The 19323-nt window shown below is 44.9% G+C and overlaps 1 protein-coding gene across 1 annotated transcript in view; it reads left to right on the top strand.

The window, feature by feature from the left end:
• The first annotated feature begins 360 nt into the window (after positions 1–360).
• Positions 361–19323, top strand: part of LOC115134853 (neural-cadherin-like) — a 104404-nt gene continuing 85441 nt past the window's right edge. The window contains 4 exon segments of the mRNA XM_065022439.1: positions 361–1387; positions 16399–16596; positions 18072–18297; positions 18767–18971. Coding sequence (XP_064878511.1) covers positions 376–1387; positions 16399–16596; positions 18072–18297; positions 18767–18971 — 1641 coding nt within the window. The 5' untranslated portion in view covers positions 361–375.

The following is a 19323-nucleotide window of genomic DNA, read 5'->3' as shown; positions in this document are numbered from 1 at the left end:
GACTTGATCTAAGCATCCTCCAGGCGGTCACATGGGGTGCGAGGATTCTGTCCCCGTGCGCCACGCCCCCGCGCTTGGCGCTGTCCAGCACGCCAGGGCTGAAAGCTGCTGGTAGCGAGCAGCCAGTAACTGCCTGCAGCGGTGGACTGCACGTAGTGCTGAATTGAACCAGCGACAGACAGTCGACAGATCTCACTGGATACTAAGGTGAAAGTTCAGTAGACAAAGATCAATTCATGGAGGAGACATCGTACAAATATGTGACAGCTTTTAGATTTTACCAGACCGGGACATTTTTATTTTGCCTTTCAATGATTTGCTGTCACAATTGAAACTCCTGAACCACTTGGTGGTAGGCTAAAACTTGTTACCACCATGATGTGGGTTATTTTACTGTCTTATTGCCTGACGTTTGTTTTTGGATATAAATCGGATGATCGACTGCCTTTCTTTTATGGGCATGCATTTGAGAACTCGCCGACGGCATCAAAAGTGAACGGACTAAGCATTCCTGTTAAACGCATCAACCCACAAAAATGGTGTCCAGAATCGGGAATGCACTTTAAACTGTATGGAAATGGCAGCGAGGATTTCCACGTCTTTGCCCACCACAAACGGGGAAATATATTACTTAAAACTTCCAAGGTTTTGGACAGGGAAGAGCGTTCCGAATACCTACTGAGAATATGTTTATGTTGCCAAACATGCGTGTCAGCGGACCATGTTGTCTTTGAGGTTGCGTCGGTGAAAGTGGACGTTTTGGACACCAACGACCACGAACCCACTTTTCGCAGTGCAGACTTGAAATTAACTTTGAATGACGCGACTCCACTCCGGTCTGTGGTTCACACGGTAAATGCACTTGATGCAGACAGTGGAAAGAACGCAGAGTTGACATACTTCTCCGTTCCCAAAAACGGCAGATTCTACGTGGTACCACGAACGGGTGAAGTTTTACTGGTGGACTCCATACTGGGGCTTCCATCTATAGTCAAGTTCTATGTTTTTGCAAAAGACCACGGTTGGCCCAGCAGAATCAGTAAGGGGGTTGAGGTCACGGTTACCCCACGACAGTGGTGCCCACTGCGCCCAGGCCAGACAGGGGAGTTAGGCCGCCTGGGCAGGGCAGGGCGGATGCAAAGGGCATTGTTGGACTCTGGTAGCACGGTCTTCCTCAATGTATCCGAAGATGTAAGTATCGGTTCAGTCGTTATGAACCTGAGCCCAGCCAGGTTTCAGGCAGCCTCATTTGAGCTGGTTTACCCGGAGACAGATATCACCCCAATCAACGTGGACAAGGAGAGTGGACATATCGCGGTAGCCAGGCGCCTGGACAGGGAGACTGAACCGTTCGTGGAATTTACTGTCAAAATACAAGATCAACAAGGTGTGTACTAAATCTGCACTTTACTGGGTGCTTGTCTTCAGTGCGATATGTGCGGAGTGGTAATGCCCTTTTTTAATTGGCAAACGTCTATTACGCATGCATGATGTCACTTTAATAGCGCAGTATTTTACGACCATCTGGGTGGCTGAAATAAAAGTCCCCCTGCAGTCACTATCCCTCAGTAATGCCCCAAAAGAGCATAATGTACATTGGGATAAATAGCCAGGTCAGAAAAAGCTATTAGCGCAGGCTAGCTACAATACATCCAACAGGTACACAAGGTATCCCTTTACCTGCTTCCGTGGAAGAAAAACAACAACATGACATGCTCATACAATAATATGATGTATCTCATGTTTATGTATAACTCTAACAGCTATTACTTTTTTAAATTAGGGCCAAATAATTATGGTTATTTTAATTAGGGTCAAATATTCTTCTTCTTAAATAGACTCCAGTCAATTTATGGCTACCATAGACTCTACTGTAGACTCGGCTGTGAAGTTGTTTCCAACATGAACCATTTCGGAGTGGAGATCCAGTGTGACCCCAATGCTGTCTGCTTCCTTGAGGGCTGGTCTTTTTAGTTTTATTTTCATCCTTGAAAAAGCAGACTACCCATCACACATCATCCTTTTTTTGTTTAAACACATATTCTGCTGGGTTTTTATTTTGAGTCTGTTTTGCACCAACAATCTTTCACTTATTAGTATGCTATACTGCATGTGGTTTGCTTGTGTTCCATTTTATCCCTTTGGCTGTGTGGTGAAGCAGGTCGCTATAGCATGTGGGTCCACAAGGATATTAGTGTGACTTTTGTCACTAAAGCTGTGTGCATGTGGCCCAGTGGCCACATGTCTACACCCCCAGGCTGTCCTCATTGGGGAACACTTTGAAGAACCCTTTTTGATTCCAGGTAGAACTCCTTTGGTTCCAGGTAGAACCCTTTTTGGTTACATGTAGAACCATTTCCACAGAAGGTTCTACATGGAACCAAAAAGGGTTCTCCTATTGGGACATCCGAGGAACACTTTTTGAACCCTTTTTTCTAAGAGTGCATGTGTAGTCTCTCTCTGTCACCTCTATACCAGTAGCTGGGGAATCTGCATGGGGAGACAGAAGGAGAAGCCAGTGAATTAGGTCATCATGATAGACACTAGTAAGGTGTCATGTTGGAGAGAGGTAGAGAGAACTCTACATTAGTCCTGTGTAAAGATTTAGTTTCCACAAAGGCCATCAGCTTAATAGCTTAGTTTTATTGGAACAGAATGTAAAGTATAAGCTGTTTCTCTTCGACTGTGACTTTTTCCTGCCCCTGTGCTTGAATCAGTTAATGGTATTGGAAGGGGCAGGAGACTGGAGAAGTATTGAGCAAACGGGATAGTCCTTGGTGAGGTGGAAGAGAGGGGATGAGATTGGACAGGAGTGATTCCCCTGTTGGCAGGGTGGTGGTTTGGAGTGGAGCCGTGTCTCAGCTTGTGGTAATCACCAAGGGTCGTATGTATTATATCTTCTAACTGTAGGAGTGCTGAATTAAGATCAGTTTTTCCTTCAAGATCAAAATGAATAAGATTACCTGACGAAGATCCATTTTGGATGGAAACGTTGTCAATAAAGCAGTGAATTGGGAGCTTTAACCGTGTGCGGGCCTTCTTGTTCTTTACTGGGATCTGATTCTATATCAGCTCTCCATTATCCATATAGCACCTAAGCACAGCCTGCTTTGTCAGAGAACTTCAGCTCTCTAATTCTAGTCAGCCTCTTGTATAGTGTAATAATGTGATATGAAATTAATTGGGATGAGACCTGATCTTAATTCCTGTGTAATGTGTGACTCTGGGGCTGTATATTTAATACAGAAAACTATTTCACAATGCCATGCCATCTGCATTTATTACATTTGTAAAGAAACTCAAGATGTGTGTGTGTGCGTCCATGCATGCGTGCTTGCGGATTTGTGTGTATGCGCACGCCCATGTGTGTGTGTTTGTGTGTGTGTGTGTATGTTTACCTCCCTGTGGTGGGACATAGCTCCTTTCTGCTTGAAGTACATTGTCAATACATTTACAAGCAGTTGCATGTTAGTTTCCACCCAATCTATTTCTGCTCTATGTTCTGCTTGGATATTGTCTTTGCCCCAAGTGGCACTCTATTCCTTACATAGAGCTCTATTGGCCTTGGTCCAAAGTAGTGCACAGTATAGGGAATAGGGTGCCATTTGGGGCGCACATTTGTCTGTCTGGCCGTGTCAGAGGAACATGCTTCCCTGCAATGCTGTCTCCTCCAATGTACAGCACCACAGCTGCTCCACTGCTCATCTGATGGCCAGGAGAAAGGAGAGGTGTAGCCTAGTTCCATGAGGATGGGTCCAGGGCAGAGGGTTTATTAGACCGAGAGGTTGCATTATTTATGTCCATTATTACAGAAATTGTCAGGCCCAAGAAATGGCAGCCAGGGAGGAAGAGAATAGTGACAGTCAGGGCAAATGGCTCTCTCCTCCTCCTCCTCCTTGGAGGAGTATTCCTAAGGTACAGATTCCCTGCTATGTGCCCATGCACCATGCTGAGTGATAAATGACTACAGTGGTCCTTACAGTAGCCCCAGTCACCACCAGCTGAGGTGGTGTTACACAAATGACAGGTTTTACCGATGGTGCAGCAGTACAGATCCAGAAGGGCGGGTGGGGGTGTCTGTGCGAGGAGATCCTGTCTGTTGTTTTATTTGTCTAACATTCTAGCTGGCCTTCTGTTCTTTTGGAATGCAGTTGACACCTAAACATAGTTGTTAAGTTAAGGTAGACTCAACGTTATAATGTTGCCACGAGCAGCTCTGTAGATATTGCAATGTGCTTGAACACAGTCACACAGAGTGTCTGGGCATGTGCACGGGTTTGCTTCACCCTGCTATAACGTGGTAGCTACGGGACCATAAAGCAGAAAAGTTTAGCCTCGCGCTTCAATGCGCTTAGTTGTTGCGTAAATTTCGCCGGCCGGCCGGCGATATTCCAGATAAAGATTTTGAAGGGCCACAACCCCTGTCTGTCAATCCAGAAACATCTTTGTTTACTGAGTTTTGTTTTGCCTCAGCTCCACATCCTCGCTGTTGGCATTTCCCCTCTGGGCCAGAATCGATTTGCCGCTATTGATTAAGCAAGCAGGCTTCTGTTATGTTCCAGTCACAAAACATTGCTTTAAACACAATTTATGTGTCAGAGAAGGCCTGCCATAGACTGCTACTAATAGTTTGCAAACTGGTAAAGAGTTAGGACTGTGATTGAGCGGACCACAGATATAACTTTCTGGGACCATTTAATGAATCAGAGCCAGGCGTTTCAGACCAGACGAGCCAAGACCAGACTGAGCATAGAAAATTGGTGTTGGCACTCAGACCTACCAAAGGAATCGTCTGGTCTGTGTTTATTTATCTATATTGTGTTGAGTTTCTTTACCTTTTTCCCCTGAGGTCCAATTAACTGAGTAAAACAATGGTTGCGGCTCAACTTTCAGCCCACGAGAAGAGCTGTTAATTAAAACCAAAATACAGGGTGTATAGACAGCTCTGAAAATGTTTGTTTTGTGGACAAAGAAAAATTACATGTCTGGCAGAGTTGCTTGGTACAGTATTTCGATAGGAATTTCCGTAAGAGAAAATACATGTAATTGCCGTAATGGCGTAACATGTTGTAAGGGACTTCTGTCAAAAGATGAACTGGCAGTTTGATTAAAGATTGAAGGAAGAAATTTGAAGCTGGCTCGTGATCAAAACAAAGCAAGGCTGACATGAGTCATCAGTATGCACAGTATTGGCCAGCTTGTTGGTGTGTGTGTGTTTGTGAGTGTGTGTGTGTGTGCACAGAGAGAAAGAGAGAGAGAGAAGGGGAGAGCCCATGGTGATGTAGCCTACCCACAACCCAGGCTAATGTGTGAACAACTCTGTGTCTACTGCTGACTGCTTAGCATTCCATTTGTTGTATTCCCATTACATATTGTTCTCTATGGAACAAATGAATGTGGTCCTCCTCTCCATATCGTCAGTGTGGGGGTCCAGCTTCATGCTGTGGACTAATAAGAACATATGGTCTCCACAGTCTTATGAGTCTGAGAAGGAGGATGGGACAGTAGTGATGGTGGTGGAGTCATTAGTAGTGCTTCCAGTGGACACGCACACACAGACACACACACACACACACACCAAGCATAATGATCCAGATCTGGGTGTAACTTCCATCTTAGGCTTCTGCAATACAGTACTGTACTTAGAGTTCCTGGTCTTCAGCTCAACACATAATACACTACAGAGACGCTCAGGATAGAAACCATGAGAAATAATTTAAATCAAGTTTTTTCTGTGTCAACGCTTTCGAGAGGTTCAAATTGTTTCACATCGTGACTATTGCACAAGATGTGTGGCGTCTAATTACTTGTGCTCTTTGTGCCCCAGGAGGCCAGAGCGATAGCATTTTAATCATTCAATTTTAATCATTAATTGCATGAATGTGTGTTAAGTTGCTTATGGTGGATCTCTTGGGTGCATAACATTCACTGCATCTGTCAAATCCTTAATTTAGTCCCTAAGAATTGTATGGTACTTAATAAAATAATCATACATTTGTCATAATTAAGTCATACTTTTATCACGTTGATATTAAACATTTAATACCAGAAAGTCATGCATTTAAATTGTAAAAAATTAAACACCCCTGATAATGCATTAATATTGTACTATGAGATATAGGATAATCAAAGATTTGGGGAATTAAGTCCCCTTAATAGTCCTATTTACCATGTAAATAAGAGATCATCATAGATTTCTGTTTTTAATATGTCACTTCTGTCACACTAATATAATCATCCAAGTTAGTGATCAGGGGTGTTAAACGTTGGGTGTTGATACCTCCTCCTCTACTCTCCCGCTGTGTGATGAGCATTGATCTGGTTTAATCACGCTTGCTTCCTACTAATGCAGATTAGGATGTGTGTGGGGAGATGATGGTATACAGCACAGGCTGTTCACTGGATTACATTCAGAAAATGAGGGGTTTATCCTCACTCCTGTCCCCATTAACAACGCTTCTAAACACGCTGCTGTCTTAATGTGTGTGTGTTAGTGTGTGTGTGTGTGTGTGTGTGTGTGTGTGTGTGTGTGTGTGTGTGTGTGTGTGTAGGGGAGAGGTGTAGAGAGTGTTTGTGTCAAATCAAATCAAATTTGATTTGCCACATGCTTTGTAAACAACCGGTGAGACTGTGAGACAGTGAAATGCTTACTTACGGGCCCTTCCCAACAATGCAGAGAGAAAAATATTAATATCATAGAAAGATAATAACACAGAAATAAATACACAATGTGTAACGATAACTTGGCTATATACACGGGGTACCAGTACCGAGTTGATGTGCAGGGGGATGTGGTTATTGAGGTAGATATGTACATATAGGTAGTGATAAAGAGCCTAGGAAACAGAATAGATTATAAATAGTAGCAGCAGCATATGTGATGAGTCAAAATAGAGGCAGTACGCTAGCTAACACCTGTTGTCTTGGTTTGGTAGAGGCAGCATGCTAGCTAACACCTGTTGTCTTGGTTTGGTAGAGGCAGCATGCTAGCTAACACCTGTTGTCTTGGTTTGGTAGAGGCAGCATGCTAGCTAACACCTGTTGTCTTGGTTTGGTAGAGGCAGCATGCTAGCTAACACCTGTTGTCTTGGTTTGGTAGAGGCAGCATGCTAGCTAACACCTGTTGTCTTGGTTTGGTAGAGGCAGCATGCTAGCTAACACCTGTTGTCTTGGTTTGGTAGAGGCAGCATGCTAGCTAACACCTGTTGTCTTGGTTTGGTAGAGGCAGCATGCTAGCTAACACCTGTTGTCTTGGTTTGGTAGAGGCAGCATGCTAGCTAACACCTGTTGTCTTGGTTTGGTAGAGGCAGCATGCTAGCTAACACCTGTTGTCTTGGTTTGGTAGAGGCAGCATGCTAGCTAACACCTGTTGTCTTGGTTTGGTAGAGGCAGCATGCTAGCTAACACCTGTTGTCTTGGTTTGGTAGAGGCAGCATGCTAGCTAACACCTGTTGTCTTGGTTTGGTAGAGGCAGCATGCTAGCTAACACCTGTTGTCTTGGTTTGGTAGAGGCAGCATGCTAGCTAACACCTGTTGTCTTGGTTTGGTAGAGGCCACGCTAGCTAACACCTGTTGTCTTGGTTTGGTAGAGGCAGCATGCTAGCTAACACCTGTTGTCTTGGTTTGGTAGAGGCAGAGAACTAACACCTGTTGTCTTGGTTTCCTAGAGGCAGCATTAGCTAACACCTGTTGTCTTGGTTTGGTAGAGGCAGTCACCAGCTAACACCTGTTGTCTTGGTTTGGTAGACCACAGCTAGCTAACACCTGTTGTCTTGGTTTGGTAGAGGCAGCGCTCAAGCTAACACCTGTTGTCTTGGTTTGATAGAGGCAGAATGGAGCTAACACCTGTTGTCTTGGTTTTAGAGGCAGTACGCTAGCTAACACCTGTTGTCTTGGTTTGGTAGAGGATAGATAGCTAACACCTGTTGTCTTGGAAGAGAGTTGTCTTGGTTTGGTAGAGGCAGTACGCTAGCTAACACCTGTTGTCTTGGTTTGGAGAGAGGCAGCACCTGTTGTCTTGGTTTAGCTAACACCTGTTGTCTTGGGACAGAGGCAGCACGGAGGGCTAACACCTGTTGTCTTGGTTTGGTAGAGGCAGCATGCTAGCTAACACCTGTTGTCTTGGTTTGGAGAGGCAGCATGCTAGCTAACACCTGTTGTCTTGGTTTGGCCAGAGGCAGCATGCTAGCTAACACCTGTTGTCTTGGTTTTTAGAGGCAGTACTTTAGCTAACACCTGTTGTCTTGGTTTTCTAGAAGCATGCTAGCTAACACCTGTTGTCTTGGTTTGGTAGAGGCAGCACGCTAGCTAACACCTGTTGTCTTGGTTTGGTAGAGGCAGCATGCTAGCTAACACCTGTTGTCTTGGTTTGGTAGAGGCTTTCGCTAGCTAACACCTGTTGTCTTGGTTTGGTAGAGGCAGAGCGCTAGCTAACACCTGTTGTCTTGGTTTGGTAGAGGCAATATTTAGCTAACACCTGTTGTCTTGGTTTATAGAGGCAGTGTATAACACCTGTTGTCTTGGTTTGTAGAGGCCATTTAGCTAACACCTGTTGTCTTGGTTTGGTCAGAGGCAGTTGCATTTAACACCTGTTGTCTTGGTTTGGTAGAGGCAGTACGCTAGCTAACACCTGTTGTCTTGGTTTGGTAGAGGCAGAGTAGCTAACACCTGTTGTCTTGGTTTGGTAGCTCAGCATGCTGTCTAACACCTGTTGTCTTGGTTTTAGAGGCAGCATGCTAGCTAACACCTGTTGTCTTGGTTTGGTAGAGGCAGCATGCTAGCTAACACCTGTTGTCTTGGTTTTAGAGGCAGCATGTGCTAACACCTGTTGTCTTGGTTTGGTAGAGGCAGCATGCTAGCTAACACCTGTTGTCTTGGTTTTAGAGGCAGCATGCTAGCTAACACCTGTTGTCTTGGTTTGGTAGAGGCAGCATGCTAGCTAACACAACGCTTGGTTACTGTTGTCTTGGTTTGGCTAACACCTGTTGTCTTGGTTTAGAGGCAGCATGCTAGCTAACACCTGTTGTCTTGGTTTATAGAGGCAGCATGCTAGCTAACACCTGTTGTCTTGGTTTGGTAGAGGCAGCATGCTAGCTAACACCTGTTGTCTTGGTTTTATGTTTGCATGCTAGCTAACACCTGTTGTCTTGGTTTGGTAGAGGCAACGCTAGCTAACACCTGTTGTCTTGGTTTTAGAGGCAGCATGCTAGCTAACACCTGTTGTCTTGGAAGAAGAGGCAGTAGCTAGCTAACACCTGTTGTCTTGGTTTGGTAGAGGCAGCATGCTAGCTAACACCTGTTGTCTTGGTTTGGTAGAGGCAGTACGCTAGCTAACACCTGTTGTCTTGGTTTGGTAGAGGCAGTACGCTAGCTAACACCTGTTGTCTTGGTTTGGTAGAGGCAGTACGCTAGCTAACACCTGTTGTCTTGGTTTGGTAGAGGCAGTACGCTAGCTAACACCTGTTGTCTTGGTTTGGTAGAGGCAGTACGCTAGCTAACACCTGTTGTCTTGGTTTGGTAGAGGCAGTAGCTAGCTAACACCTGTTGTCTTGGTTTTAGAGGCAGTACGCTAGCTAACACCTGTTGTCTTGGTTTCTAGAGGCAGTACGCTAGCTAACACCTGTTGTCTTGGTTTGGTAGAGGCAGCACGCTAGCTAACACCTGTTGTCTTGGTTTGGTAGAGGCAGCACGCTAGCTAACACCTGTTGTCACACACACACAGAGGCACATGCTAGCTAACACCTGTTGTCTTGGTTTGGTAGAGGCAGCATGAGAGGAACACCTGTTGTCTTGGTTTTAGAGGCAGCATGCTAGCTAACACCTGTTGTCTTGGTTTGGTAGAGGCAGTACGCTAGCTAACACCTGTTGTCTTGGTTTACCAGAGGCAGCATGCTAGCTAACACCCTGTCTTGGTTTGGTAGAGGCAGTACGCTAGCTAACACCTGTTGTCTTGGTTTGGTAGAGGCTGCATGCAAGCTAACACCTGTTGTCTTGGTTTTAGAGGCATTTAGCTAACACCTGTTGTCTTGGTTTGGTAGAGGCAGAACGCAGCTAACACCTGTTGTCTTGGTTTTAGAGGCCTACGCTAGCTAACACCTGTTGTCTTGGTTTGTAGAGGCAGTACGCTAGCTAACACCTGTTGTCTTGGTTTTAGAGGCATTTGCTAGCTAACACCTGTTGTCTTGGTTTGGTAGAGGCAGTACGCTAGCTAACACCTGTTGTCTTGTTTTAGAGGCAGTACGCTAGCTAACACCTGTTGTCTTGGTTTGGTAGAGGCAGTACGCTAGCTAACACCTGTTGTCTTGGTTTGGTAGAGGCAGTACGCTAGCTAACACCTGTTGTCTTGGTTTGGTAGAGGCAGCATGCTAGCTAACACCTGTTGTCTTGGTTAGGTAGAGGCAGCATGCTAGCTAACACCTGTTGTCTTGGTTTGGTAGAGGCAGTATGCTAGCTAACGACCCATTATGTTCGTTAGGTAGAAGCAGAATGCTAGCTAACACCTGTAGTCTTGGTTTGGTAGAGGCAGCAGGCAAGCCAACACCCGTTGTGTTGTGTCGATTTGTTATAGAGGCCTCTCAGTGACTTAGTGTTGGAGTCGGTCGGAGGGTGAGAGAGTTCCAGAGAGGCCACGTCCGCTTTTAGAGCAGCCCCATTATTCTCCATTACGATCCCATTCTAGACCTGAGAACACCACTGAGAGTGGATCCTCCAAATTGGCCCCACACTTATCATTACGCTCCTATAGCTACCATCACCATCATAACACAAACATGACCCCTCCCTCCACCACAGCAGCACAGCATAGAGCGTGAGCTTTCTGAAGCCTCAAACATAAACAGATAGCCACAGATAGAGGTGAATGGACAAAATAATTCTGCTTTATGAACAACACCCCCGGTTCTGGTTACAGAGGGGGATAGATATCTGGAAATATGAAGAGAGAGAGAGAGAGAGAGAGAGAGAGAGAGAGAGAGAGAGAGAGAGAGAGAGAGGATGGAGTGAGGGACAGAGCAAGAGACGGAGGGAGATGCTCCCGACCTGGGAATGTCCACACTTTTCCTGGAAGAGAGATGACTCTCCTTTTAGCCACAACCCTCTTCTGGCTCTCTGTTGTGAAGTGGCTTTTACAGAGTCTTTTCTTAGAGTTGTATAGTGTTTCTATGAAATCCCCACTGTTCCCAATCCACTTCAGGCCCAGTGTGGTGATAACAGCTGGAGGGACGAAAGAGCATGAAGTGTACAACTATCTCCTTACTGCTAGTGTCCTTTCTCCTCGCAACACACAACAGAAGACAATAAGGAGAGCCCCACAAGGAAAGCAGGATAAGGCTAAAGAATATTTGACTTTACATTAGATTCTGTTATAGAGGATATTGTATATATATATTCCATATGTGTGAAGCCATTTAGATTCACTTCTGTGTCACCTCGTCAGCATTTAAATGGTGTGTTAGATTGTGTGTGTGCATGTGTGCACACGATTACAGTTAGTGAGTGTGCCTGTGCCTGTGGAGCTCTGTCTGTGTCCAAACCTTGGAAGCCTTGAGCCACTACAGTACAGAGCGCAGAGGACGGATCTTAATAGATTTCAGTCCTCTGAGCTTTCAGTGTGTTGATCCTATGCTGACTGGTCCAGACTCACAGTGCTTTAGGCTCACAGTGGGGGGATTTACAATAGGGCCCCTTTAACACGGCAAACGTTTGGTTAATATGTCTTAATTCTTCCCTGCTGCGCTGAAATTCACTTTATACCCACAGACTGCTAAAAAGCATGCCTAAAAGGTCTCTGAAGCACCATCGGGTATTTATGTTTGCAGATGCAATTTCTATTAATTTGGTACCCAATTGATATATTTGTTTCATGTTTTATTTTCCTGCAACGGGCTCGAAGAAGAAGCAGTAGGCAAATCAGTGTGGTGTCTATATTATGTGGAGCCTTTTAAATGACAGAAATTAGATGGTATATCGCAATACAATTCTCTCCTGTGCTGTGTTCGAGTGCTGTCCTGTACTGTGTACTATACACAGATCATGTTCACTTGTGTGTGTTCACATGTAGTGTTTTGTTTAGCTGTTCGTGTAGTGCCATAGACTACTTAGGCTGCTCAGTTTCCTTTGTACTGTCCTCTTATACTACTCTGTTCTCTTAGGCTTCTCTGCCGTGCATTGCACTCCACATATGAACACACACACACACACACACACACACACACACACACACACACACACACACACACACACACACACACACACACACACACACACACACACACATATCCCTCCTTGTACCGTGGGCAGTCTATGAGAGGAGCACTTGAGAAAACTTTTTTATACCAGCAAGCCACTTAGCAGCTTTATATAGCTACTGCCCAAGGAGAGGATTACCAGCAGGCAGCAACAACACAACATCCCTGCAGGGAGACAGTGGAGGGAACAGCACACTGTGACACTCCCAATGTGTTATACCTGCTATCCAATTTATCACGTTACATTTCATTACAGCCATTTAGCAGATGCTATTTTTCGTTAGATACTGAACAGTAGACCTTATTCATCCGATTGACCTACAGTTAATACTTTGTATGGGCTTTGTAAATTCAGAGGAGACTTAAATCTGATTCGTCTTACATTCATTTGATTATAGCACTTGGTCTCAGTCAGGTGAGATGCCGTGAGGTGAGTTCCAGCCTGAGTGTTTTTATCACTGCTCTTTTTGTGGCTCCATAGATCATAGGAGCCTCATGCACGCGCGCACACACACACACACACACACACACACACACACACACACACACACACACACACACACACACACACACACACACACACACACACGTCGGCTTTGACACACTCTTCATTATCATTCTAGTCCGGATGGTCTGTAATTATGTGGCTTGGCACTGATTAGACGCTCCATAACAAGCCAGCCTTGTCAAATCATCACCACCATTAGCTATAAGAGACATGGTTGGGAAAGGCAGAAACTTGCAAAAGCACTGCACTTTCTCCCCCCGCTTGTCACAACATAACGATATTTAACCAAATGTAAAGTGATTTGTCCTTGATAGAGTGCCTCTTAGACCTTCCAGATCTGAAAAAATACATATCTGTGATCATTGCTCAGCATAAATGGATTTCTTTTTTTACAGCTCTTTAGCTGACGTAAACTGCCTCTGTCGACATTTCCACAGATACTATCTGAACAATGATGAGTTTCTCTGCCCCCATGATACTGTTCTATTTATCCAAATGAGCTATCGCCTGATCCGCAAGAACTTTTCTCCACAAACAGACTTCAAAGCGCCGGTAGCAAAACTAGATTAATTATCTCCTCTAGCCTCTGCCTTTTAGTTATTATCCCTCTAACAGGGATTTTTCTGCCACTGAAATCCTTGGGTGGGCCGTCTGAGTGTTTTTCTGGTACAAACAGTGAAAATAAAAGAACGTAGAAAAGATAATGGACCTCTATATATATATCTTTATAATATTATAAAAAATAATATAATACTAGCCATCACCAAAATAAAAGCTAGAGAGTCAGGGAGAATTGAAAATTCCCAAAACAATGAATTTGACAGTGTAGATAGAACATAGCATTAGCTATTGCAAAATGCATAAAATTGCAAGAACTTAGCTTTAAAATTGCAAAATGTCCTCTCAGCTCCATGGCAGAGGATGTACTGTAGAATCGCAGGACATGTTCTTTAAAACGTGGAAACATGACATAATTTGTAGAATTGCAGTAAATTAGCTTTAAAACTCCTAAAATGTCTCTCAGATTCATGTAGAAATGTGTACAACTGCAGGAAATTTGATTAAAAATGCTAACATTTCTTTACACTGGCAAGACGTGAGCCGTCCGCGCCATATTTTTATTTTACCTTCATTTAACTAGGCAAGTCAGTTAAGAACAAATTCTTATTTACACTAACGGCCTACCCCAGGCCAAACCTGGACGATGCTGGGCCCATTGTGCGCCGCCCTATGGTACTCACGGCCTGGTCGTGATACATCCTGGATTTCGAACCAGGAACTGTAGTGACGCCTCTGCGCCACTTGGGAGCCTGCATTGTTTAAACTCTGCATCGTTGGGAAGGGCTCGTGAGCAAGCATTTCACAGTAAAGTCTACACCAGTCATATTGGCACGTGACAAATAAAATTAGATTTGACTTGCCACGCCCCCTTCCACCCCCCCCCCCCCCCCACCCCCCACCACGCCCACTAGCTAAGCCCCTTTTTTATCCAGATTTTTGTAGTGCTCTAACAATTAAATGACAGATCATACAAACTCATACAGTATACAGTATAATACAGTATAGCACATCATAGACCAGGTAATAGACTGTGAGTGACGGAGGGTCAGAGTCGGGTTAGAGCAGACATACAGCTCTTTCTCCTTGGTAAACAACAGCTGTCATGGAAACCAGTAAAGGTGAAAGTCAGTAGCTACTTCCTGCAACAGGAGACACGTTTATAGCCTGTAGTCAGACAGAGGAGGTTTAAGACAAATCCTCTTTTACCTTTGACCCCGGGATAACGTGCGTGGGAATCTAGCTACCTAACCTTCCTAAGGTGAAACAAAGAACAACTGAGGAGAGTGTGATCGTCTCATAGAGGTGGATTTAATTGATGGCATTTGATGAGTCAATATGTCTATGTCCTAGTCTTAATCTCTCAATATCTGTAAAACGTGCTTAGCATTCAAACTGTTTAATTTCCTGACAATGCCATAACATTCTTGATTATATATTTAGCATACCCATTGTTTGAATGTGCTTTTCTGTCTAGTCCTTCAGTTTCAGCTCTGAACAATACAGTATCCTCTTCAGCCCTTTCCAGCTCACTTCAGAAGTCAACTGAGCTCTGTGGACCATATCCACATCTCAGACCTTGCATTCTCTCTCTGTAAATAGTGTATGACATTTCAGTAAACAATAAGTCAATTGTTACTGAAATATCAAACTGGGAGGAGAAAAACTAAATTGCACTTTAGTTTCTAAAAGTTGCCACCTCAACATTTCCTTTATCTTCCAGCTCATGAACTCTGCTTCTAAAATGGAAATGTTCCCGACCTGTCTTTTTGGCAGAACTAGGCCCTTAGCGCTGCACCCGTACTCACTCACTCGCTCTGTCCCTCACTCCATTCTCTCTCTCTCTCTCTCTCTCTCTCTCTCTCTCTCTCTCTCTCTCTCTCTCTCTCTCTCTCTCTCTCTCTCTCTCTCTCTCTCTCTCTCTCTCTCTCTCTGTCTCTCTCTCTCTTTCTCTCTCTCTCTCTCTCTCTCTCTCTCTCTCTCTCTCTCTCTGTCTCTCTCTCTCTCTCTCTCTCTCTCTCTCTCTCGCTCTCTCTTTTTTCACACTCCCGGTTCCTCCCTGCAGATTGATAATTGGATTGTAGGAATTTTCTTATTCATTCCAGCGTGGAAGGAGCATGGCAGTAGCAGTGTTCAGGTGACAAAGAGTCTGTGGACGTAAGGCATTATCGCCAAGCTCCTGGGGGATCATATAGGCTTTCCTGGGTCAGGGCAGATCAGCTCGTGGCTGGGCCAATCTCCCAGGGGAGTCAGGGTTTCAAGAAGTCTGCTGGGCTGGCAGCTGTCCTGAAGTGAAGAACCATCTCCTCACCCTTGTGACATTGTGACATCCATCCTGCAATCCCAGAAAGGCCTTTAATCATGTAGCGCAAGAATCAATCAGAGAACTATATCGGTGATACTGTTGTTATGTAGCCCTAGACTGCACTCATTTTGATGAGCAGTTTACTATGTGTAGCTCATAGAAACAGAATGATTAGAATGGAAATCCCCATCAATTTTCTTTGATGGGTGGACTGGCTTGGGTATTGAGTGTACCCATAAAAAAGCAGTAAAGCGCCTCCCGGGCGGCACTGGGTTCGCGCCCAGGCTCTGTCATAACTGGCCGCGACCGGGAGGTCCGTGGGGCGACGAACAATTGGCCTAGAGTCGTCCTGGTTAGGGAAGGCTTGGTCGGTAGGGATGTCCTTGTCTCATCGCGCACCAGTGACTCCTGTGGCGGGCCGGGCGCAGTGAGCGCTAACCAAGGTTGCAAGGTACACAGTGTTTCCTCCGGCACATTGGTGTGGCTGGCTTCCGGGTTGGATGTGCGATGTGTTAAGAAGCAGTACGGCTGGTTGGGTTGTGTATCGGAGGACGCATGACTTTCAACCTTCGTCTCTCCCGAGCCCATACGGGAGTTGTAGCGGTGAGACAAGATAGTAGCTACTACAATTATTGGATACCACGAAATTGGGGAGAAAAAGGGGTAAAAATTCAACAAAAAAATCACACAAAAAAAGCAGTAAAACAGGAAGTACAGGATTCTATTTATATGGTCTAGTCTCTTCAGTTCACTCAATATCTCTCTCCTTTCCTGTCCTCAAGGGCCTGACTGGTACCTGACCAAGGTGAAGCTGATGGTGACAGATGTCAACGACAATGTCCCCGAGTGGGCTATGGAGCCATACCCCTACCTGGCCGTGGTGTCCTCCGAGGCCCCCCTTGGGGTGCTGGTTTACCTGCTCCATGCCCGTGACGGGGATGAGGGCAGCAATGGCGAGGTGGAGTACTTTCTGGCCGATGGTACGGAAAGCACACATAGACACACGCACGGTGGGCCAAGCCCATCACTTAATGATTCATTAGTATTGTACATAACAAACCGAATATAATAGCATAGTATAACGATAGGCTCTACTGTAAGACCAAAAACACCACGTAAATAGGCTATTTGTTAAATTTTTCTCCTCATGAGACCAGAACTCAACAGCCACGCAACTAGACTAAATATGCTTTGATTGAAACAAAATATGCAACTTACATCATTCAAGAAGAATCAAATCAAAATGCATAATCCCATGAAAGTGATTGGGATCAAATGGTTGGCATGTAGATGGCTCATGGACGTTTCACGTTTTAAAATTTTTCTTTCATGATTGACAGTGATGAAAGCCTAATTTATAATAAGGTAGGCCTTTTATGACATGTTATTTGAGCCACTATGTGTATAGGCTGTCATAACATTTGCATAATGCATTATAGTATATGTATATTCTAAAATTATATCATACAGTAGACTAATAATAAGGAAAATGTGCTCTTGTGGCTAATAAAATAGCACTACACCACTGGGTCCAGTCAAGAGATCTGCATCTGTGGAGCCCCTGCGGGCTGAGGAGGGGGTTCTGGAGTGGGGGGTGGGTTTATCCGTCTGCCACTCTTCTCTGACCTGCATGAACTCAGTGCACTACCACTGATGCAGATAAAACCCTCACCAAATGACCAGTCAAACCCACCAGTGCCACTTTTTGAGGGGATTGACCCACTTCTCTTTCCTCATTCTACTCAAACAGATGTTGAAGATGAATTGTAACTAAGCACTGACATCAGATGAGCCCCAAGTGGTACAGTCTAAATGGAAACCAGCAACCACCCGCTTAGAATTTTTAAATCAGATTTAACAATGATTTATATGACTTAATCCTCCAAACATTCCGTAGGTTTAACTCTTCATCTAAAGAGGATGACAGCACTGATCTTGCGCAGCAGCAAAGTCTACTGGCTTACATTTGACCTCGTTCTATACAGTGTGATTGTTGGTAGCCTTACTGTATGTTACTCTAATGTGCTGTCTGTGCATGGATTTACAGCAAGACTAGGATTAGGATGTTGCTACTGTATAGGAATACATTAATATGGAAATATTACCCTCAGTCTGTTTGTCAAGTCAAATTTATTTATTTTTTATTTTACCTTTATTTAACCAGGCAAGTCAGTTAAGAACAAATTCTTATTTTCAATGACGGCCTAGGAACAGCGGGTTAACTGCCTGTTCAGGGGCAGAACGACAGATTTGTACCTTGTCAGCTCGGGGGTTTGAACTTGCAACCTTCCGGTTACTAGTCCAACGCTCTAACCACTAGGCTACCCTGCCGCCCCAGGTCAAGTCAGGTGAAATATGCCTTTCACATCAATGCCACAACACACAAGAGCTTTACAAATAAATCTGACTGATTGATTCATTAATATATGTATTGCCTGATTGATGTACCTAACAGGTGGTGATGGCTGCTTTGCAGTGGACAAGAAGAGTGGTCACGTCCTGACCACGGGTCTCCCCCTTCAGAGAGACAGGGAGTATCTGCTGAGTGTGGTGGCCTTTGACAGGCTGGGAAGCCGCAGTGCTCCGGCCATGGTGTCGGTCATAGCAGGACCCAGAGCACCACAGTTCACCAACGCGTCCTACGTTATCTCCATACCAGAGAACACCCCAGAGGGACAGTCGTGAGTACTGGGAGTGTATAGGTTTATACACATATGACATAGATATACACTAGCCTGAGTGCCAGTCTGTTTGTGCTATCACACAAACATAGCTTGACAATGACAGCAATGGAGTTGGCAAGAGCACAAACAGATCTGAGGCCAGGCTAGATGCATACACACTCAACATGTTAACGCAGGTGCACACACGCACACACACACACACACACACACACACACACACACACACACACACACACACACACACACACGCACACGCACACGCACACGTGTCCACAGACATTGCAATTCAACTCTGTATGGGGATTAGGGATTTAATTAGAATATCACACATTGCGACATCAGTGAAAACAGCAACATTGGGAACATCCTTGGTCCCACAACAGGCACAACTTCACTTATTCTGGTCCAGAACTGTAGCCCTATACTATTAGTATACTGTTAATGACATATTTCTGTTTCCTCTAAGCTTCCTGGTGGTGTTGGCCATCTCCTTCCAGAAGCAGCCAATCAGCTACAGCCTGCTGATCAACCCCAGCAGCCTGTTCAGCATGCAGCAGGAGACGGGGGAGATCAGCCTGACCCGCACGCTGGACTATGAGAATGACCAGAGACGATACCTCCTCATGGTCAGGGCCAGTGAGGGTCCAGGGGGCCTCAACAGTGCCATCGAAGTTAGTGATGGAGTGTGTGTGCAATTGGTGTGTGTGGTGTTAAAGGAGGGATGTATGTGTATGTGTGTATGTGTGTGCATTTAGCCTCGATTTCCAGACTTCCTCACATTCGATCCAGTGAAGAACGGGACTTGGAAGGAAGGCATTGTGAAACTAGGGATGGTCTGGACACCTAAATCTCAAACTTGTCACACTACTTTCTTATCTATGTCTCAGTGTAAGTGTTGTATGTACAGTAAAGACTGTCACGAGGTGTCGAGCAAATCTATAGCAACCATGAAGTTGACTCAACCAGACAGCCATCTCCCTATAGAATTCAGCCTGGAAGTCAGTTTGCTTACCAGAATTTATT

Source organism: Oncorhynchus nerka, linkage group LG9a (genome assembly GCF_034236695.1).
Source record: "Oncorhynchus nerka isolate Pitt River linkage group LG9a, Oner_Uvic_2.0, whole genome shotgun sequence".
Classification (NCBI taxonomy): Eukaryota; Metazoa; Chordata; class Actinopteri; order Salmoniformes; family Salmonidae; genus Oncorhynchus; species Oncorhynchus nerka.
The sequence above is the reverse complement of the archived record's forward strand: the minus strand, read 5'-3'. Positions and strand labels throughout refer to the sequence as shown.